This window comes from Morus notabilis, unplaced genomic scaffold (assembly GCF_000414095.1).
Source record: "Morus notabilis unplaced genomic scaffold, ASM41409v2 Scaffold951, whole genome shotgun sequence".
Taxonomy (NCBI): domain Eukaryota; kingdom Viridiplantae; phylum Streptophyta; class Magnoliopsida; order Rosales; family Moraceae; genus Morus; species Morus notabilis.
The window spans coordinates 357,243-379,952 of record NW_010367036.1 but is presented as its reverse complement, the minus strand read 5'-3'; the positions used below and the strand labels follow the sequence as shown (position 1 = coordinate 379,952).

The 22,710-nt window shown below is 36.8% G+C and overlaps 1 protein-coding gene across 1 annotated transcript; it reads left to right on the top strand.

Annotated features, from left to right (window-relative positions):
* Positions 1–4,542: 4,542 nt before the first annotated feature.
* Positions 4,543–20,695, top strand: LOC21396466 (uncharacterized PKHD-type hydroxylase At1g22950). The gene is made up of 9 exons (XM_024174572.1): positions 4,543–5,190; positions 6,760–6,807; positions 6,993–7,169; positions 7,680–7,830; positions 7,952–8,038; positions 17,483–17,607; positions 17,743–17,861; positions 19,637–19,748; positions 20,355–20,695. Exons 1-9 carry the CDS (start codon positions 4,897–4,899, stop codon positions 20,382–20,384), a joined length of 1,143 nt encoding a protein of 380 aa, XP_024030340.1. The 5' UTR covers positions 4,543–4,896; the 3' UTR covers positions 20,385–20,695.
* The last annotated feature ends 2,015 nt before the right edge of the window (positions 20,696–22,710 follow it).

Here is a 22,710-nt window from a genome sequence, read left to right as displayed (position 1 = left end):
GAGTAATGACCCCCACCCACTCTACCAACCATTTCTCCCTTGGTTAGAGAATCTCCAGCCTTTCTTTGTGCGTTTCTCGCATGAGTTTGCAAAGCATCTCCTCAGCCTTTCTAGTTTTTCTCCCCTCTTTTCTTTCGATTTCCACTCCTCTTCCCAGTGGACTCCCCTTCACATAAGCAGCCCAACCTACGGCGGACTCCTCTTATGGAGTTGATGAGAAATGCTTCAACTGCTCGAGTGATTGTGAACAATTGACGGAAGCTCCACATTCGGTACCAATTTCACCGATACTACCAAGGTAAGGCCATTTATCGCCTTCACCAGAGAGGAAACAGATGGAGAATTTACAAAAGTCCTTCATGTATCCATTATATTCGCATAAAATTCTTGACGTTCGTAACGTACGTTTGTATCGTGTGAATTAATTTCTCTTTTCAACCTGAATGCTTGTTATTTGCCTTACTTTTTGGTCACCAACACTTTTTTTTTCATTTATTTGTCATTTAACTTATTACAATTTTGAGATATAATTTTCTGCATTTAATTTTTTTTTCTAATATTTCATTTTTTCTAATTATATTCTTTAAATTACACCTAATGTAATATATACGGCCAAAAGTTAGTTCTTATTTTGATCATGGTTCAAAATTAGAAAACAAGACAACCAGACACTAATTTCAATCACATTTCAAGTTAGAATCATAATCATGCCTATACATATCCAAATAAAGGTTCCAAGAATCATGATTCATATGATTTAAATTATAAATCATAATTTTGAATCTAAATACCAAAATCACCCTGATTGTAATCCTTATACCAAACGCCACCTAATTGACACATGCATGTTTATTCTCAATTTTCGTATTTTTCTCTCTTTCGTTACATTTTATTTTATGTGATGTTCGCCTCTCTCTCCCTCTCCCTTATGGAGAGATATGATGGTGTAAGCTACATGGTATACATGTGTGTGTAAATACATATATATATTATAACAATATATAGTTTCAATGGTTACTTTGAAATTTATTTATTGGTGGATTTTGGTGTATTAGTCATGTGATATGAATTATCTCTCTCCCTTTTATGGATAGATATTATGGTGTGAGCTACATGGTACACATGTGTGTGTATATATAGTATATAACATAATATATAGTTTCAAGGGTTATCAGACATTTATTCATTGGTGAGTATTGGTGTATTTGTCCTGTGATATGAATTAGATAGTCGTAATAAATTAAATAGTTGAAAAAAAAATTATGATAATTAATGAGCATTAAATTGAGAGAGCTCATAGTACTCTTTTTAATTAATGTTTAAAGTTAAATAATTGATTAGCTTATTATAAAGTTCTATAAAATACCCTACTTTGAAATGTAATTAAGGTGTATACTTATTCGTATATTTTTTATGATAATTAAGAAATGTGACAATCGAAAACTCAACCATTATTATAATTTAGATGAGCAAAAAGTTATTTATGTTTATTTTTTATGTGAATGAGTACTCTAGAGAATGAAAATGATTTGCATGGTATATGATGTCTTTAAAGGACACTTTAAATGTGATTAGAGCACCGAGCATAATCAGTAAGAGGTAACGCTTGTGCTTTTAAAAAATGGATTTCAACACTGATGATATGTTTTAAAGGATATTTTTTTATAAATAGTTCAAGTTTTGTAAAATTATAAAAATGAATGTTTTTATTAACTTAGTGGTCATTGATTGATTGACTCAATGGTTAAAGAATTAATCAATTATTGACTTAGCGATCAATCACTGATTGATTCTAATTTATCACTGATTAACTGGATTATTCTTTATTATTAATCAATATTAATTAATAATTAACTAAAATTAATTAGTAATTAATCAATTTCAATGAACAAATTACATTTTTATCAATGATAAACCATTGAAAAATTAATAATGAATCGGTCAAACTCATGTAAGCAAAACGACCATTTTCATAAAATAAAAAGGAACTTTTTCCGGTACGCCAACATACAGGTAGACCAAATTTTCTATTAATCAGATTTGCATAAAATCACGTAAAAGTTAAAAAGTATGCAGATTCAATAGTTAAAAAAATTTAATCTACTATTACGCTAAACATACCAAAGAATCTATTAAATAAAAAAAGTTTAGCTATTTATGAAAAAAAAAGTGGTTAAGAAAGACAACAAGCACAATTGCCTCTTAAAAAATAACCTTTATTAAGTGCCCTTGCTAAAATGAATTCCTTTTTTTTAAAAAAAAAAAAAAAAGAATCCTTCATCCGTTGTTGAGCTATAAGGAAACAATATGGAAGGCATGCTATTGCCCTAGTGGCGGAGTCAGAAAAAATTTTCAAAAAGGGCGTGAATTAAATTAAAACAACAATACAATAATTTTGATTTAGCTTAATACGCTTTTTAAGTTTATAGTGGATGTATATAATATTATGGTTGATTTTTAGGTTATTTGGTATTTTAAATGTAAAACATATATAAGTAGTCAAACTTTGAGGGGTATAACTGAAACTTTTCTAAAAATATTAATACAAGTATTCAACCCGTTCATTTCGCTGATTCGAGTTTAGAATTCAAGTTTTGCTACAGTAAAAAGCTCTCACAAACAATCACATCTAACTTTTTTTCTACAGTAAAAAGCTCTCACATAAAATCACATCTCAACTCGAATTAAAAACTCGAATCAGCGAACTAAATGGGCCCGAAACTTTTGGGTTGTTCTTTTGTAACGAAACTCAGAAAAAGTTTGAACTCGAGTTACAACTTTATTTAAGTTCATGTTCTTTTGTAAAATTTGAGTTTGAACTCGAGTTTGGGGCTAAACTCGAGTTCAAGTTTCTCCTTCAACTCGAGTTTATAAATTCGAACTCAAGTTAATGAACATTATTTTTTTTATTCTTAAAAATGTTATAATTTTTTTCATTTTAATTTTGATTGAGATGATTTTTTTTCTATGCATTCACAATGAAAAGACGAATAAAACTTCACCCATATACCCAATTAAAATTTTTCATCACCATTGAGTTTTTATTAAAATATTATTTAAATATAAATTTAAGTTTTGACCAATCCAAACACAAACTCAAATAGATTATTAATTCAAATCATAACTCAAATGTGCACATCTAAACACAAACTCAAGTTACAACTTCAACTCAAGTTATAATTTAAACTCAACTCAAAATCATCACTTAAATCACCATAACTCAAAAATACAAAAGAACAGTTCCTTTGTAAAATTTTTTTTTTTGCTGGCTTTGAGTTGTAATGGAGCCGCTTGGGCCATGCCCCCCAGGCCTAACGTGGCTCAACTAAAAGGAGCTCAATTTATTTTTTATATTTGTTCTTGATTCTAAATCATAATTTATAGTTTTTTATAGTGTTTTTTTCTCACAAAAAATATAAGTAAAATAAGAATAATTCTGAATCATAGTTTTAAATTCATGAACTAAACGTTTAATGAGAGTGTAAATTGTTTTTAATGTATTGAGTTTTGAGTTTAGGTCTCATGAGATAAAAAAAAAAAGAAAAAAAAGTTTTACAGTGGCATTGAATGGATTGTCGATGACCTAAAAATGGTCGTCGAGCCATATCAGTAGATACTTCCAACTATGCTATGTTATATCAATCGAGTCAAAGATCTAAAAAGAAAAAAATTATTAACCCAAAAAATCACAAAAAATATATGCTTGCTTCTTTTAATTTGTTTTTCTCTTATTTATTTGGTGAAAGAAACTCTCACACGTGTGATTGCAACTAATGAAAAATAAAACGAAAAAAAAAGAAAAATAAGACCTGTTTGGAATTGATTATGTTTTTATTTTTTATGTTTTTTGAGAAATAAAAAATGAAAACGTTTTCAAAATGACGTTTGGCGTAATAAATATAAAAAATAGAAATGAAAATGATTTTTTGGTTTAATATAAAATGAGAAAGAAATGAAAAACGATTTTTGTTTAGAATTGATCCCGTTTTTTTATTTTTCACGTTTTTTGAGAAAGAAAAAATAATTTTTTTTTAAAATGGCATTTGACGCAATAATATAAAAAATTAAAATAAAAATAATTTTTTGATTTAGTGTAAAATAAGAGTGAAATGAAAAACGACTTTTAGGGCGTGTTTGGATTGATCCAGTTTTTATTTTTCACGTTTTTTAAGAAAAAAATAAAAACGTTTATAAAACGGCGTTTGACGCAATAAAAATAAAAAACAGAAATGAAAATGATTTTTTAGTTTAGTGTAAAATGAGAGAAAAATAAAAAAATGACTTTTAATCATTTTTCATTTTTTATTTTTATTTTCTCATCTCTCTAACAAAGAGAGAGACATTAATAAATTTTTTTATACTAAAAATAATCTCTTAATAAAATTACTAAACACATTTTTAAAAATAATTTATATTTAAAATTAAAAATAATTTTATTTTTATATAAAAATAAAAATATTTTAAAACGAGTTTCCATCCAAAAACAAAAACAGGTGTTCCTGACGATGTTGGTAAGCGTTGTTTATGTTCGGGTCGGGCTTAACGGCTAACAGAAGCATAGTAGTACTCTCCCTGAAAACCCCAATAACGTTCGTTCCTTCCCTTCGCGTGCAAACTACGCGCCTAATTATCTAAAAATCAACCAATAAAAAATTAGGAAAAAAAATACCCACATCGTGTCAAGTTGAACTTGCCCAGTTCCAAATCCAAACTGTGCCAAACCCAAACCCTAACTGCAACGGAATTACCCCCTTTTCACGTCCAAAATCAACAACAACGTGAATGTGAATCCCATAGAAAAACCCCAATTTCCCTCACAATTCTCCTTCTGATTTCTCCAAATGCCCCAATCCGCGGTTGAAGATTGATCCCTCAATCTAGCTTTCGACTCCGGCCATGTCGCTCGACGGCGGCTCCGGCGACTCGTCGGCGGTAGGAAACGGCGCCGCTTCGGTCGACGCGATGCGATCTTCTGTGGCGAGCGGGCCGAACCAGAGGCTGAGGCTGAACCCGAGCAAAGAGCACAAGCCCGAGAGCTACGAGGACCTGCAATTGGATTTCAGTCCGTCGATCTTCAGCTCTCTGGAGAGGTATTTGCCTCCAACGATGCTGAGCGTGCCGAGAGATAATAAGGTCAAGTTCATGAGGGACATTTTGCTCAAGTACTTGCCCCATGGGGAACGTAACAGAGTGAGTTTTTTTTTTTTTTTTTTTTTTTTTTTTTTTTAATTTTTAAATTATTGCATTGTTTGGTTCCCGAGAATTCGGAGGAAAGCGAGGGAAATTTTGGTGAATTTGGTTTCAATTGTTGTTAGTTCGCTATAGTTTGAGCCTTCTGCAGCTTTAGGGTTTCGGGAGTATTGTTATGCTAACGGGCATGTTATAGGAGGCTGAAATGACCGAAACACCCTTGAGCTTTGTTTTCCTTTTTTAAAGATGTTGCCGTGCAGGGGGAAGATTAGATTTCAACTTATTAAAGTCTCGTTTATTTCACTGATTCGAGTTTTTAATTCTAGTTTTGCTACAGTTAAAAACTCTCACATAAAGTTACATCTCAATTCAAATTAAAAACTTTGAATCAGTTCGTTGAGTAATCATCATTGCAGAAATATATATATAATTTCACTTTATGCTGTTGTTTTTCTTTGTGCATTTTTTTTAAGTTGTTCTTTTTCCTTTTTTAGGTGTATGCGACGTCTTTGGAAAGCGAGAACTATACCATTTTTATAGCTGCTTGTTCTAATGGCATTGAGGGATTTGGGTGGGGACTGTGGGTTCGATTCCGTATTTTGTAAAAAAAAAAGGGAAAAAAAATTAGCATGAGTTAATGCCCAGTAGGAATTTCTGGTGTAATCTCTGGCGGTAAAATTTGATCCATTCACTTAGGAAAAAAATAACTGGCTTCTTTGGTTAATAGGTTTGAATGGACTTAAACTTTTTGGTTAGTTCGAAAACCATCATAGGACAAGAGTGACTTTTGTTTAGTTATTTTTTTTGAATTATTATCGCTGCTGTCCCTTAAACGTTAGAATTATTCTCAGTTTGCTCTCTAAACTTTGAAAACTCTCACTTTTCCCTCTGAAGTTTGAATTGTCCTATTTAAGCCTTTTTGTAAGAATTTATGTTAAAATTAGATTATAAGAAAAGGGATTAAGTGTTGTCATGTGGTTTTTATCCATTTGCTTTTAACAGGTATTCAAACAGAGAGAGCATGTGATTGCATTACTCTTTTTTTTTTTTTTTTTTCATATTCTTGTAACAAAAATTCCAACAGAATGAGTTAAGTGGAACAATTTAAACTTCAGAGGGCAAAGTGAGAGTTTTTAAAGTTCGGAGGGTAAACTGGGAATGACCCAAAGTTTAGGGGCACCGATGATAATAATCATTTTTTTTTTCCTCAGCATATTGCTAGATTTTGTTATCTTACTTGAAACAGGTGTTGGTTTACTAATGTTACTTTATGTTTAAATTAATCGTATAACTGTAACCTTTTGTTCCTAGGCAAGCAAGTTATGCATAACATTGCAGTCTATGGCAACACATACAAACTTCCAAAGCAACTTAGCATTCTCTCTTAATAACCAATATGGTATCATATGCCACTCCAATTCATGTTGTGCAAGTACCTTTTGTTATTATTGCCTTTTCCTTTTTTGTTTGTCTGGAAGATAAGTTTAGTGTTTGGTTGTTTGCTTTATTTGAATATTTATGATATCCCTCCTCACAAACATTTGACTTTCTTGTTATGTTTCATGTCAGGCTCAGAAACAAAGGGAATACAGGCAGAAGATTATATCAAATTATCAGGTAGGTGTATGATAACTTGCTTGAGTTTGCAACTTTGCATATGCCGAAGCATGGGGGTAAAAGACAAATTCTATCAAGATTTTCCTTCTCACTTTTCTTTTTTCTCCTCTTAAAAGAAAATCTTCTCAGTTCCTGTTTACCTCAGATTAATGGAGATTTACAATTGCTCTGACCTTCTTTTGCAGCCTCTACATAGAGAGTTATACACAGTGCACCCTGCAAGTACCTTTGTTCCCTCATTTCTGAAGGCAATTAGTGATAATACCGAGGAAAGCTTTAGAAGTATTATGACTGAACCCTCTCCTGGCGTGTTTACATTTGAGATGCTTCAGCCTTCCTTCTGTGAATTGTTGGTATCCGAGGTATTTTCTTTTGGAAGAACTTCTGAAATATCCCTTAACTTTCACTGGTGTGTCAAATTTTCTCTTCCCTCTGAGAGATGTGCGTGTCAAATTGCCATATCGACATGTCAACTTGAGTAATATCCCCCTTAGACTGTGGTCAGATATCAAATCATCCCTCATGAAGTTAAGTTATTAAAAAATAAATGGAGATAAAGGCACTGGGGCAACATGGTCTGTAACATATGGATGATAAGTGGATTGCAGTGGGGCAATGCGTGATCCCCAGCATATGGTTCGTGGGTAATGTAGGATTGAATGCGTGTATTTTTGTCTACTCTTAACAATTTGAGCTAGCTAAGGTTGATTTAAAATACCTATTTACTGAAGTTAAGGGAGGCAACTTAAGCTTTCCGATTTTCATTTTAGTTTGCTTACAATCTTAAGTAGTACATATGGCATATCGCTGTTCTTTTTGCCTTATCCTTTTCTTTTAGATACTCTTTTTGATATGATGTTTTTGACGGTTAGGTGGAGAATTTTGAAAAATGGGTAAATGAGGCAAAGTTCCGGATCATGCGGCCAAATACAATGAATCGATATGGCGCGGTTCTTGATGATTTTGGCCTTGAAACCATGCTCGACAAGCTTATGGAGAGTTTCATTCGTCCCATATCAAAAGGTGAACATGGTTGCTAACTATGAATATGCACAAATCATTGATATTTAATACAGTGGAACTTGCTAATAGTACGATGGCTAAATATTTGGGAACTGAATTAGGTTTTGTATTTTCTTTTTAGTGTTCTTTCCTGAAGTTGGGGGAGCGACTCTTGACTCTCACCATGGTTTTGTTGTTGAATATGGTAAAGATAGGGATGTTGACTTGGGTAAGTACTCTTTTTCTGCCTTCTCTTATGATACTATACTTTCTACTTTTTGATATTACACTGCTATTTTGTACGGTTGCAGGCTGTTTGTAGTGGTTTAAAGATGATGTTGACCACGAAAAAAAAGATTGATTCATGCAATTTCTTGTCTTTATGGTATTTGTTATCCGTTGTGGGGGTTTACAGTAGTAAAATTTATTTCTTCTGATCACCACTCCTGATGAACATAAGTACCATTTGGTGGAGTAAAATGACTTTTATAAAACAGATTTCTTTCTGTGTCAATGTATATGAGTCAAGTTGCTTGTAAGTTTGTCTTAGAACCTGGTGCTCATAGTGATAATTGAGATGTAGAGCTGTTACAGATGTTTCTTAGTTTCTCTCTCTTTTTTGTTTTTGTGTTTTCTCTTTTTGGGGGAGTGTTGGATACATCAAACGTGGAGGTGGCAATGAAAGTGAGATAAATTTACGGGATAATGTGGGGTAATTAACTAGCAGGGAACTTAATGGGTAGTTTGCAAAGAGTGTAAGCCGCTCAAATTTCTGTATAATTTGAGAAATATAGATTGATATAATTTGACCTCTCAGTCTCATATGGAATGCAGTTCACGAGAAATTACTGACAGCTTGTGAATTATTATTAGTGGCAAGTTTTACTTGTTATTGCTCTTGTAAAAAGTAAAAAGAACTTTTGTTTCCTAAGGAAGGTAGATCTTAATCATAGCTTTCTATTTACCTTAGTTTCTAAAAATCTCGATGGCTGTGTGTTTAGAAGCAAATGGGAATCTGAAGTTCTGTAGGTTGTTGGATTGCCTTGACATCAAAATACACACACAAATGCCGTGTTTAGAATTGTTCTTGTTTTTGCTTTTCATGTTTTTCGAGGGAAAAAAATGAAAACGATTCCAAAACGGCGTTTGGCACAATTAAAAACAAAAAACGGAAATGAAAATGATGTTTTAGTTTAGTGTAAAATGGGAAAGAAAGGAAAAACGACTTTTAGTCGTTTTTCATTTTTTGTTTTCGTTTTCTCCTCTTTTGAGAAGAGAGAGAGAGACATTAATGTATTTTTTTTATACTGAAAACAATTTCTTGATAAAACTACCAAATGCATTTTAAAAAATGATTTAACTCTGAGATTGAAAACGTTTTCATTTCCATTTTCATACAATAAACAAAATCATTTTGGAACGAGTTCCAAACGCACCCAAAGTTTTTAAGATCAAGCTAATGTATTTGTTCATGCCCTTTCCATTTATGCCCCCTTTTTGGTTTTTTATCTCTGTAGCGGTCTCTTCTAGGTAGTAGTGCTTAATTGTTTGTCACCACTTGGTGATCGGCTGATAGCTACAGTTGTATATGACATATTGTTGAATTCCCGAATCAATTAGGGAGATTTCTTATGAATAATCCTTGCTATCTTGTAAATAAATTAGGAGAAGAATCCGGTTAATTGATTCCATATTCTAATTTTATTTTTTCCTAGTTTAGTGAGATTGTTTTCTTATTTAGTTTCAATCTAGGATTAGTCAAAGGTCCTCCTCTTGTATATATATGTACCGCTGCATTCCAAGAATAACAAAACATAATATCAATTCTTATTACCTTCATGGTATCAGAGCCTTAGGCTCATAATCTCTGGGAATTCCTTCGAACCAAACTGCCATTATCCGGCCTTGTTCCTTCGGCAGGATTGACTGCCATTCACAGGCTCACTCTCACGGCAGGGTTCCTTCTTTTCTTCCCATATTCTCATAGTCTTATTAGGAGACTATTCTTTCCTCAAATCCCTCTGTCCGAACACTATCTCTTAATGGCCAAATACGGCATGGCAACAGAGAGGTCTACCACAACTTTAGAAGCCAGTTCCAACGTTGAAGGTTCATCCGCAGTTAATTCTCATGTAGGCTCAGAAAATTCCTCAATTCTCATCACAGGGCATAAGCTAAATGGTCAAAACTACCTGCAATGGTCCCAATCGGTGATGATGTTCATATGTGGTAAAGGCAAAGATGAATATCTAACCGATGAGAGGTCTACCACAACTTTAGAAGCCAGTTCCAACGTTGAAGGTTCATCCGCAGTTAATTCTCATGTAGGCTCAGAAAATTCCTCAATTCTCATCACAGGACATAAGCTAAATGGTCAACACTACCTGCAATGGTCCCAATCGGTGATGATGTTCATTTGTGGTAAAGGCAAAGATGAATATCTAACCGATGAGATCACAATTCCAGAAAAGGGAGATCCAAAATACAGAATATGGAAGATAGAGAATCACATGATTATGTCGTGGCTAATCAACTCTATGAACATCGAAATAGGGGAAAACTTTCTCCTATATGGAACAACAACGGAGATATAGGATGCAGTCCGGCAAACCTAATCTAGTTCGGAAAATACCTCTGAATTGTTTGAGGTTGAGGCTGCACTCCATGATCTACGTCAAAGGGATCTCACGGTCACACAATACTATAATACTCTCACTTGCCATTGGCAACATCTAGATATGTTTGAAGTTTATCCATGGAAGTGTACAAAAGACACAAAACTGTACCGGAAGATTGTGGAGCAAAAGAGGATATTCAAATTCCTTCTCGGCCTCAACAAGAGCTTGAAGAATAATGGGCACAAAACCTCTCCCGAGCATAAGGGAGGCTTTCTCGGAAGTTCGTTGAGAGGAAAGTCGGAAAAAGTTGATGAGTCCACAAAACCCTACTCCAACTGTTGAAGGATCTGCATTGGCTGCTCGAGGATCACAAAACAATATTGCTGATAACAGGTTTGACAACAGGCAACGGAAAAGAAGACCTAGGTGTGATCACTGCCGCAAAACATGACATACTCGGGAGACTTACTGGAAGATCCATGGTAAACCGGTTGATTGGAAGCCGTCACGACCAAATAATGATCGAGAAGGTCGACTCAACATCGCTGCCACCGTAGATGACAAAGAACGCCGCCCTACCTCACAAACTGAGAATAGCCCCTTCACTAAAGAGCAACTTGAGGTACTCCAGAAGCTTTTTAGCCATAATGCGGTGACTCAAACAGCCAATAATGCCCCTGGCTCTAGCATGTTAGCACATAAAGGTAATCTTTCCAATGCCTTTGCGGTTAATAAATGTCATAAAAGTCCTTGGATTGTTGACTCAGAAGCCTCAGATCATATGACGGGAGATGCCACCATATTTCACGAGTACAGTCTAAGTCTCGAGAACCATACAGTCTGAATAGCAGATGGTTCTTTATCCAGGGTTAAGGAAATGCGTTTCATAAAAGTTACTAAGGACATAACCCTTCATTCAGTTCTTCATGTACCTAATTTGGACTGCAATTTACTCTCTATCAGTAAATTAACTCGTGATCTCAACTGTGTGACTAAATTTTTTCCAAACCATTGTGAATTTCAGGAGTTGGATTCGAGGAAGACGATTGGCAGTGCTGAGGAGTGTTCTGGACTCTATCTCCTCAAGGACAATATTCCTCCAAGCGGTGAATCATTCAAGAGTCAGTCATGCTTAAACACTTGTGTCAATAAAGATAGTGAAGTTATTTAATGGCATTATCGCCTTGGTCATCCTAATTTTATATATCTCAAAACTTTGTTTCCATCATTATTTATCAATAAAAGTCTGAAGTTTTTTAATTGTGAAGTTTGCCAACTTTCTAAACACACTCGTAGTAGCTATCCTAGTTCCTCATACAAACCATCCCGTCCCATTACTTTAATTCATAGTGATGTATGGGGACCCTCAAGAGTAAAAAATATCACTGGAACTCGATAGTTTGTATTCTTTGTTGATAATCATACTCGCTTAACATGGGTGTTTCTTATGAAAGAAAAGTCCGAAGTTGGACAAATTTTTCAAAACTTCAATTCTATGATATATACACAGTTTCAAACCAAGATCCAAGTCCTTAAAAATGACAATGCCAAAGAATACTTTGAATCAGTTCTAGGCACCTATCTCACGAGTCAAGGGATTGTTCACCTAAGTTCGGGTGTTGACACCTCGCAACAAAATGAGGTTGTAGAGAGGAAAAACAGACACTTGTTAGAGGTGGCTCGATCACTCATGTTCACTACACATGTTCCTAAACATTTCTGGGGAGAAGCCATACTCACAGCCACATACCTTATTAACCGGATACCCTCCAGAGTGCTTAAATTCCAAACTCCAGCCAAAGTTGTTCTTCAATATTTTCCACACCAAATTTGTTAGGATCCTAGCTCAGAAAATCAACCAAACACCAATACCACACTCACACACACCAGAAACAGCAAGAAAATGAGAATAATTGGAGGGAATTTTATTAATCTAATCAGCCAAGAACACCAAATTACACTAAAATGTAAAGGATAGAACGGAGAATTCGAGTACTTCGGGAACTCCTAATTTAGTGGTATTCGAGAGACCACTGCTCTCCCTAATCTCAGTTTCTTAAAACTCTCCAAATCACAACATACCTCTAGTGAGCTACTAAGCCCTTTATTTATACTAATTCCTACTAACTATACCAGCCCACTAACCAAACAAGTTCTCAAGTCATTAACGGATCCTAACATTACCCCCGCCCCAAAGAAACACCTTGTCCTCAAGGTGTTAAGTAATCGTAGCCGTGTGTCTCCACTTCCTTCCGATTCCTATCACGTCAATTCCATTCAACCCCCCTTCTGCCACCCCGCTCTTTGTAGATCCGACCCCAATCGGACCGAAATAAGAAGACCCAGTCCAAACTTCATTGGAATTGTCCTTAATCGCGTTGGAAGTGTGCAGCCCAACCTTAACGGCATCGGAACCAACACAAATCACGCCAGATTTGAGAAACCCAGCCCTTGGCTCGCCAGAATATGCCCTAATCACACCATAATAACGAAGCCCAGCCCCAATTGCACGGAAATCAGCTCCAATTGCGCGGAAATCAGCCCCAATCACGCTGGAATTCCAAGACCCAATTCTAATTGCTCCAAAATCATCCTCATGACACTTGGATTCCAAGTCCCAGCCCTCCCATCGAGAGATCCCGCCCCCAAATCGCCAGAATTGATCTTAATCGCGTCGGAATTGCAAATCCCAGCCTTCATGGCGTCAGAACTAGCCCCAAGTACACCGGACCCCTTTCACGCCGGAATCGTGAGGCCCTATCCAAACAGCAGCCAAATAGTCGAGCCCAGCCTCCGTTGCGCCGGGATCTGTCTCTGTAGCACTGGAATCAGCCCTTTTCACGCCGGAATCGCGAAGCCCGGTCCAAATCGGTCTGGAATCAGCCCCAACCGCGACCGAAACAGGGATGGGTTCCCTGTTCCGAGGGTACCCATGCCGTCCCAGCCCTGGAGCAAGCCTCTCCTCCTCTAACTCCGGCTCCCATTCCGATTCCCGTCGCCGAACAAGCTCCGCCGCCCTCTCCCGATGGTCGCGACCTCCGTCCGCCCTCCTCCCGTCGTCGAACAACCCCTCACGCTGCAGATCCGGACCACCCAGCCCCAGATCGCGACGGATCTCGCGCTCCTCCATGAGACCAACGTCTCTCCGGCGTCGGAACTCCTTCTCGCGGCCTCGATCTTCGCGAATCGGCGCTTCCCGTCGAAGATCCGCCCGATTTGGCACCTCCACTCCGCCTGGGTCGACGCGATCTGGGCTCTCCTCGCCCCGAGGTGCGCGATCTCGCCTCTCCCCAGCCTGTCGTTCGCTGTCGCGACCCAACTCGGCCTTCCCGGCCATCCGCCACGTCGCCAGCAGTGCCTCCATCCTCCGCAGCACCGCCTGCACGTCTTCCATCTGAGTCCGAACCTTCCCCACCTGGTCTCGGAGCCTCCCGATACTCCCTCTAGAAACCTTGAGATTACCGCTCAGAATAGCCCTAAGTTTCTCTCTTAACTCAAAAAGCTCCATGGATCGTAGATGCTCTGATGCCATTGTTAGGATCCTAGCTCAGAAAATCAGCCAAACACCAATACCACACTCACACACACCAGAAACAGCAAGAAAATGAGAATAATTGGAGGGAATTTTATTAATCTAATTAGCCAAGAACATCAAATTACACTGAAATGTAAAGGATAGAACGGAGAATTCGAGTACTCTGGGAACTCCTAATTTAGTGGTATTCTAGAGACCACCGCTCTCCCTAATCTCAGTTTTTCAAAACTCTCCAAATCACAACATAAAATTGTTATAATTCTTGGGTAGAACTCATCCCCAAAAGCTAGCTTGTAGGGAGAGGGTGCCCAAATGGTTATAAATCCACATGCTAAGCCCATACTTTAGCAATGTGGGACTCAACTAGGATCCTAACATACCACCACACTTCTGACACCGACATCCACGGCGGCCCACTCTGGATGGCCCACTCTGGCCTTTCCAAGTTGCCCCTCCCCAGGTCGCCCCTTCCGTAACGTGGGCATGAGGAGGAGCATGCTCTGATACCAATTGTTATAACCCTTGGGTAGAACTAATCCCTAAAAGCTAGCTTGTAGGGAGAGGGTGCCTAAATGGTTATAAACCCACATGCTAAGCCCATACTTTAACAATGTGGGACTCAACCAGGATCCTAACATAATTCATCTCATCATTAGACCTTAAGATATTTGGTTGTTCTGCCTTTGTCCATATACACTCTCAACACCGTGGGAAGCTAGATCCTAAATCCATTAAATGTGTTTTTCTTGGCTACTCACCACATCCAAAAGGATATGTGTTACTCTACCACAACAAAGAGGTTTTATAACTCAATGGATGTGCCTTTTTTTGAACACCAATCATTCTTTACCAAACCTACAATTCAGGGGAGAATATGAGAGAATTTCAACTTTGGGATCTTGAATTTCATCCTTCACCTCCTTCACCTTCCTCTTCTCCGGTCTATCCTCCTTCTACTACTCTGCTTTATCCTTTCCAATAAGAGTCTTTCATTCAAACCGAGAGTCATCCTCACACAACAAACCTCTCTCCTGTCCGAAACAATCACAGTCCTTCTCCTCATCCTCAACAAAGTAATAACAAGAACAAAGAATTGATTGTTTATTCCAGGAGGAAGAAGTCTGGAAAGGAGATAGAAGACACAATACCTCTCGTACTAGACCATGAAGCTGATCCGGATTCAATGACTACACAAATTCACTCAGGTAAGGAAAATTTGGTCCTTGAAGATACAACACATGTTGTGGATGATTTAGATATTCCAATTGCCCTGAGGAAAGGTGTCAGAACATGTACAAATCATCATATTTGCCGATTTGTCTCATATGAAAATCTGTTACCATCCTATCAGATCTTTGTGTCTACCCTTGACAGTGTGCATGTTCCAAATTCTATTAAGGAGACACTCAGAAACTCAGAATGGAGGAAAGGCAGTTAATGAAGAAATCCGAGCATTGGAGAAAAATGGCACGTGGGAGTTAACAGATCTTGCACCAGATAAGAAGGCTGCCGGATGTAAGTGGATCTTCACCATCAAACACAAGGCAGATGAAAGTATTGAGAGACTAAAAGCTTGACTAGTTGCAAAATGGTTCACTCAGTCTTACGGAGTAGATTATCAAGAAACATTTGCTCCAATGGCTAAGCTAAACACTATCAGAGTCCTTTCCTTTGCAGCAAACAAAGACTGGCCCTTGCATCGACTAGATGTCAAAGAATGCGTTCCTGAATGGTGATCTTGAAGAAGACGTGTACATGGAAATACCTGCAGGATTGGAAACTACCTTGAACTGCAACAAGGTATGCAAACTCAAGAAGTCTTTATATGGACTTAAACAATCTCCTCGTGCATGGTTTAACAGGTTTGCAAAGTCAGTCGTGAAATATGGATACACTTAGTGCCAAGTAGACCACACACTGTTTGTGAAGTTCTCTCTAGAAAAGAGAGTAGCAGTCTTAATTGTATTCGTTGATGACATCATTCTGACTGGTGACTATGAGGAGGAATTATTGAGATTGAAATCAGTCCTAGCCAAGGAATTTGAAATTTTCTTGGAATGGAGGTAGCTCGATCCAAGAAAGGAATTTTTGTCTCTCAACGGAAGTATGTCCTACATTTACTAAAGGAAACTGGCATGCTTGGATGCAAACCTGTTGACACATCGATGGATTCAACTAAGAAGATAGGAGCTAGAAAAGATTCTGCACTAGTTGACAGAGGAAGGTACTAGAAACTTGTAGGGCGACTTATCTACCTCTCACACACAAGACCTGACATTGGCTTTCCAGTTAGTGTGATGAATCAGTTCATGCACAGCCCTACAGAAGAACACATGGAAGCTGTGTATAGAATTCTGAGGTATCTCAAAATGACTCCAAGAAAAGGAATACTTTACAAGAAGACAGGAAATAGGGATATCGAAGTCTATTTTGATGCGGATTGGGCAGGAGATGTAAGAGACAGGAAATCAACAACTGGTTATTGTGCCTATGTTTGGGGAAATCTTGTGACTTGGAGAAGCAAGAAACAACCAGTAGTCTCAAGGAGTAGTGCAGAAGCTGAGTTTAGAGCATTGGCCCTAGGCATTTGTGAAGGAATGTCGATACGCAGACTACTTAAGGAGTTAGGGATAACAATTGAGAGACCAATCAAGTTGTTCTGTGATAATCAAGCCACTATATGCATTGCTAAAATCTTGTACACCATGACAGGACTAAGCATATTGAGATTGATCGTCATTTCATCTCAGAGATTGATAACTCGGTTGTACGTTTATACTCCTACACAATCTCAAGTGGCATACATACTCACAAAAGCTCTTCTCATCTCAGAGAAGATTGATAACTCGGTTGTATAGCTGGTCTATACTCCTACACAATCTCAAGTGGCAGACATACTCACAAAAGCTCTTCCGAGAACAAGCTTTGAAGAATTAAGTCACAAGCTGTGTTTGTTCAACATATACAACTCAGCTTGAGAGAGAGTGTTGAATTCCCGAATCAATTAGGGAGATTTCTAAGGAGTAATCCTTACTATCTTGTAAATAAATTAGGAGAAGAATCCGGTTAATTGATACCAGATTCTAGTTTTATTTTTTCCTAGTTTAATGAGATTGTTTCCTTACTTAGTTTCAATCTAGGATTAGTCAAAGGTCTTCCTCTTGTATATATATAAACTAGTTACGACTTTATTTTTTAGTCCCCTAAAACAAAATTATTTTTTGGTCTCTCAACCTATTCAGTTAAGATCCCAGTGTTGGTTGTTTAAATATCTAGTAGGATTTTTTTTTATTTTTTTGGGTGTAGGACTCTTCATCTGTTTGCGTGAATGATAATGTTAGTCTCTTTATGCATGTGTCCAGCACCAAACTATTACATGCATTATTCTATTAGTTATACTCTTAAGATGTTGTAGCATGCCAAGACAAAATATCATTGCGGCACAAATACTATGCGCTTTTTACCTTGCTTTCTCTATTTTCACAAGCTGTAGTCTTAAGAAATAATTCTTCCTTTGTAGGTTTTCACGTCGATGACTCAGAAGTGACTTTAAATGTGTGCTTGGGTAAGCAATTTACTGGAGGAGAATTGTTTTTTCGAGGCACACGATGTGATAAACATGTAAATACTGGCAGTCAATCTGAGGTATGGTATTCTTTTTAGTTGGAAATGACAACAAATATATACCTTTCACAGGCAGAGAGAGTGTTCTTGCTTCCTGCTGGTTGTGAGGGTGTTTCACTGGTTATAAAGGTATTGATGTATCTTACTTGAAAGCAGGAAATCTTTGATTACACCCATGAACCAGGGCAAGCTGTGCTTCATCGTGGACGTCATCGTCATGGTGCTAGAGCCACAACATCTGGTCATCGAATCAACTTACTTCTATGGTGTAGAAGGTATTATTGTCTTCTGTCCTTTCATGAAGCAATAAGATTGTGCAGAATCCTCTTTTTTTCTTCCTCCTTTTTGTTCTACATCAACTTCTAGTCTATTAATTGGCTGAAATGTTTTCCATTTATATGCTTTTAATGTAATAAATGTGCTCCCAGATTTTTGGTGAAATATATGTGTAGGTATCTTTTCTTCTTGTTTCTATTATCATTATTTTTTAAAAGGAGTCGTTGAGTCTTTATGCTTTCATTTGGGGCCCATCACTCATTTCCCTAAAATGGACAGATTTTGATTTTGGATTATTTGATGAGTGTTTTAGTTTCTTTTCTCAAATTCTGACAAGTCGGAGAAAGAATGGTAAGGCAATCTTGAGTACCACATGCTCATGTCAATCAGGTAAAAGAAGTAGGACTCTGGAATTTATAGAAGATGAACATAGTAGAAACAAGGTCCCACTACATACATGGTTACTTCATCTTCAAAATCTTCCTTCCTGCTTAAAACAGCAACATAAAAAGCTGCTTATTGGGTTGCCTTTCTCCCATGTTGAATGTCTACAATTTGAGAGAAAAATTGCTGATGCAACTCATTTCTGGACATTATCGAGTATAGGACAAAATTGTCTTCATAATTAATTAAAAAAAAAAAAAATCTGACCCACATTTGAAGAGCCAGCATCGTATGTTGTATTTTGTAGGACTTAAGGGCGCGTTTACCAAACCGTGAAGGAATCTAATGGGAAAGGTAATGAAATTAGAAAGAAAAGTAAAGGAATAAGAATAAGTGTCGTTAATTCCCTTTTCAAGTGTTTCCTTAACTATTAGTGTTGCAATGGGAAACAATCTCATTCCCTTTCTAGTGTTTACTAAAATTGGGAATAACAATATTATCAATGTAGTGTTAACTGGTAACGGTGGGTTGGATTTAAAGGGAGAGATCCTAGGCTCGAATCCTGAGAGCAGCTAGCCTGTATCAAATAAAAATATGATTAATGTAATAACTAAAAGGTCGTTTCACACAATTAAATAATCATTGACTATACATAATCCATTAAGGGTGGATATGTAAATTTGGTATTCATTCCCTTTAATAGGGAATCAATAATACCAAGGGGAATGCAAGGATTGGCGTTCCTTTTGGGGCCTATTAAATGCCCATTACTGATTTATTAGTAAACACATTAGTAGATAGATAGGAAAGGGAATCATTTCCCTTTGATGTCAAAGTAAACACGCCCTAAAATTAGGCTGAAGGAGAGAACAGAGAAGGAAACCAGCTAAAGTTGTGCTGCAGATGAACCAAACTATATGGCTGGTTAGATCCACGAAAGTATACCAGCTCCATTCCAATAGCGTTGTAGAAAAAGTATATAGTGCAACATGAAATTTGGGAATACCTTTATTTCCAACTCAAATAGAAATTAGCAAGTGGTGTTTGGATCCTAAGCTGCTGTTTTTTGAAACAAGTGGTTTCTTTTCCCTGGATCTCATTATAATTCAATGTAAACTTATAGTCAATTTATCCGTTTTGCCAGCATCCGTTAGATTCTATCTTCAATTTTTTGGTACAATGAAAGAACTCTCATTCATACTTTCTGTATATTCAGTATTAGAATGAAAGTATGCGAGTATTATAATGAAAATCTGCTATCATCTTACTTTCATATTTGACTGTGTCCTATCAGACACAGATGTGTTACCTATCAAAGTGGTTGTGGTTATGGGGTTTTAAAGGATGATGCGACTGGTTTCTCATACTCTATTTCATAAACTGGATACAGTTCGGTCTTCAGAGAGATGAAGAAGTATCAGAAAGACTTCTCTGGCTGGTGTGGGGAATGCTTGCGTGAGAAGAAAGAGAGGCAACGGACCTCACTTGTTGCTACTAAATTGGTATGTATTATTTTAACGTGTTTCATTTTAACCAGAGCATGTTTGTTTTTGGACAAGTATTGGATATAAAATATTTTGAATAAAAGTAAATGATAATCATAATTTTACTGAATTTGCATAATAATTAGCAAAACTTGGTATTATGAAGGTATAATAAAGATTAAAGAATGCTTTCAATTGATATTTTAAAGGGTAACCATAGATGCTACATACTTCCTCAGTGTACAATACATAAGTGTGAAATCGATGGTTACATTCATCAGATTCCTCCCTGTATTCCTCTGTGGGCTTCTACAGATAACACTTCCCATTATCTTTGATAATGTTAGTTGGGTTGACATTTTGGTTTAAGTAGTGGTCACGGGAGTCTTGTTTTGTATTCTGAGTCTGGTTCTCTGTTGATACCTTTTGTTTTTTGTTATTATTTTTTTCAATTTCCTTTTTCTGTTTTATTGATGGATTTCTCATCCATCCTGAATCTTCATTTGTCATATTTTGCTAATAAATGATTTTCCATTTTTCTTATTCAAAAAAGAAAAACTAATTCGAATTTTCGGGAGAGCTAAATTTATATCATTTTATTTTTTGATGAATAATTTTCTGCAGGAGTTGCTCAGGAGAGAGAGCGAATCGTGAGGGACTTGTATCATTTATGTAGCTGTATTCTTGATCGAGACTCAACGGAGAACTAACGATGAGACTTGAACAGAAGTTTGCTTTATGTGCTTCATTCTGACGTACGGTTTGTGTGTACATAATCAAAGTAATTGGAGAATTCCCTTGTAAAATTATGCATAAGATATTTGTTGAAAAAAAAAAGAAACAAGAAAAAAAGAAAAGGAACAAAACATTTTAGTCCATGGAGTTGTCGAGGCTGTATTTAGCAAGGTGGAACTTAGGGCGTTTCAGACCCCAATAAATCGTCATTCTTTTTTGCACTTTCATCATTCTCTGGTTTCCAGATATCCGTGTATCTGATTACTTTGTGGGCGGGTAGTTTACACTCTACTTGATGCTTTCTTTTTGGTTTTCTTATAAACAAATAGCTTGTTTAGGCCCCGTTTATTTTACCGATTCGAGTTTAAAATTTAAATTTCGTTACAGTAAAAAGCTCTCAGAAACAGTCACATTTAACTTTTTTGTTACAGTAAAAAGTTTTCACATAAAGTCACATCTCAACTTGAATTAAATACTTGAATCAGTGAACTAAATGGGTCTTAAGGACATAAGTTATCTTCTCTTTGCATCTCTCTTCTGTATATTTCATTTCCCTCATTCCATTTCCCCAATTACTTTGCTATTGATTCTTCATGCAATACAGCTTAGCTGAGTCACCTGACATTCTCCCACAGCAAATATGGTATGCTCACATTAGAGACACAGCTTCGTTGGCTTTTCTCATTTTATAGCCACAGGAAAAGCCTTCCTATTTTTTCTTTTTTAAAGTTAACTAGAAATATTCGATGATGGGATATATCCCTTTCTATGGTAAATTACTTGACGTATTTTTCATACTGTCACTAGGTGCCGTGGGGTTATTTTTCTTCCAAAATTTCATCTTCGTGATACCAGTAAGTCACCAAGTTCACCCTGCCAAACCCAACATGAACCCACACACAAAACGCTAATGAACAATACAACAAAGGCAACACAAAAGAACAAGCAAACAATGAGTTGTGGAAACTAATTGTAACCTTTCTTACGCTTTACACAAACTCGGGCAGTTAAGCTTGTAATAGGATATTAACATGCACGCTTTCGGCCATGTGTATCTACTTCTTGAGGCTAGTCATTCAGAACCTAGAAGACTAGTGATTTACATCCCTAATCCCTAGCAATGTAAGGCTGTAGGAACCGCCATCCACTGCTAAGTGTCGCATACTTTGGTCATCATAAAGCCATCTTGTACCGCCCTGCGCATCATGCACCCCCGCATTCTCAGCACCTTTGCTCGTCGAGATCTTGTCTTGTGCACAATGCTTGTTACATGCGCCTGTCAATGCCCTAGTGCCTCAGCATGCGCATGCTGCCACACAAGGCTGTTGGTGCAAGTGCACATGCTAGTAGCTCATTTTCAAGTTTGAGCACTCCAAGCCTCGCTTATGTCATGCCTCTTTGCCTGAAGCAAGGTAGTCCCTTGGTATAACAGAAATTCAGCATCTCAATAATTCTCATGATCTCAGCACACATACTCAATTACTTTCCACAAAGATGAAGATTTGATTACGTTTTTAATGCTGCTACCTTTTTACCTACTGTAATCAACTCTCTATATTGCCCTTTATTCACCCATTAATGTGTATAGTCTTACTTTCTTTTTCTAGATATTTTTGTACGTGTATATATGATGCCAAGTTAATGAAATAAAGTAGCCATTCTCAATAGTCACAATGACAATATTAAAATACATTATAAAAAAAAATATAAAACGTTTAAACTAAAAATACTGAGGTCTGTATCGCACGGTTTCCTTAAAGGAGATTCACCCCCTCACTGTAGGTGCACGAGGATCGATTTACTAGTAGTAACGGTGCACAATAATGCTACCACTGCAAAATTAATATCTGCCCGAACCTATCACACTGAATACCCTTAGAGAGAGGAGAAGAATTTTTGAGAGGAGAAAATGATTAAAATTTGGTGTCTCAACTTGGGAGTGGGGGTCTCTTTTATAGGACTTAGAGGAGACAGTGGCTTCGTCTCTTTTGATGTGGGGACAAGAGACTTCCTAACTTCTTGGAAGTTCTCCCTTTAGCTTTTTCCAGTTTCACGAGAGCACTTTGAGAGTCAATTTCTCATTCACATATCACCATTTTAAGCATATAAATACATCATTTCGATATCCTCGCAATGGAAAACACAAATTCAAATTGAACTATCACTAACAGTAAGTGGGTCTTGCTCAAAATCGAGTTTCAAAATGGTACCTCGAAAAGGGTTTCTAAGCCATTTTTCTAACAAT

Coding starts and splice junctions, on each gene's coding strand:
- LOC21396466 (XM_024174572.1), top strand. CDS start 4,897: ATGTCGCTCGACGGCGGCTCCGGCGACTCGTCGGCGGTAGGAAACGGC. Junction 6,808..6,992: donor AGATTATATCAAATTATCAG/GTAGGTGTATGA, acceptor CTTCTTTTGCAG/CCTCTACATAGAGAGTTATA. Junction 17,608..17,742: donor ATACTGGCAGTCAATCTGAG/GTATGGTATTCT, acceptor ACTTGAAAGCAG/GAAATCTTTGATTACACCCA.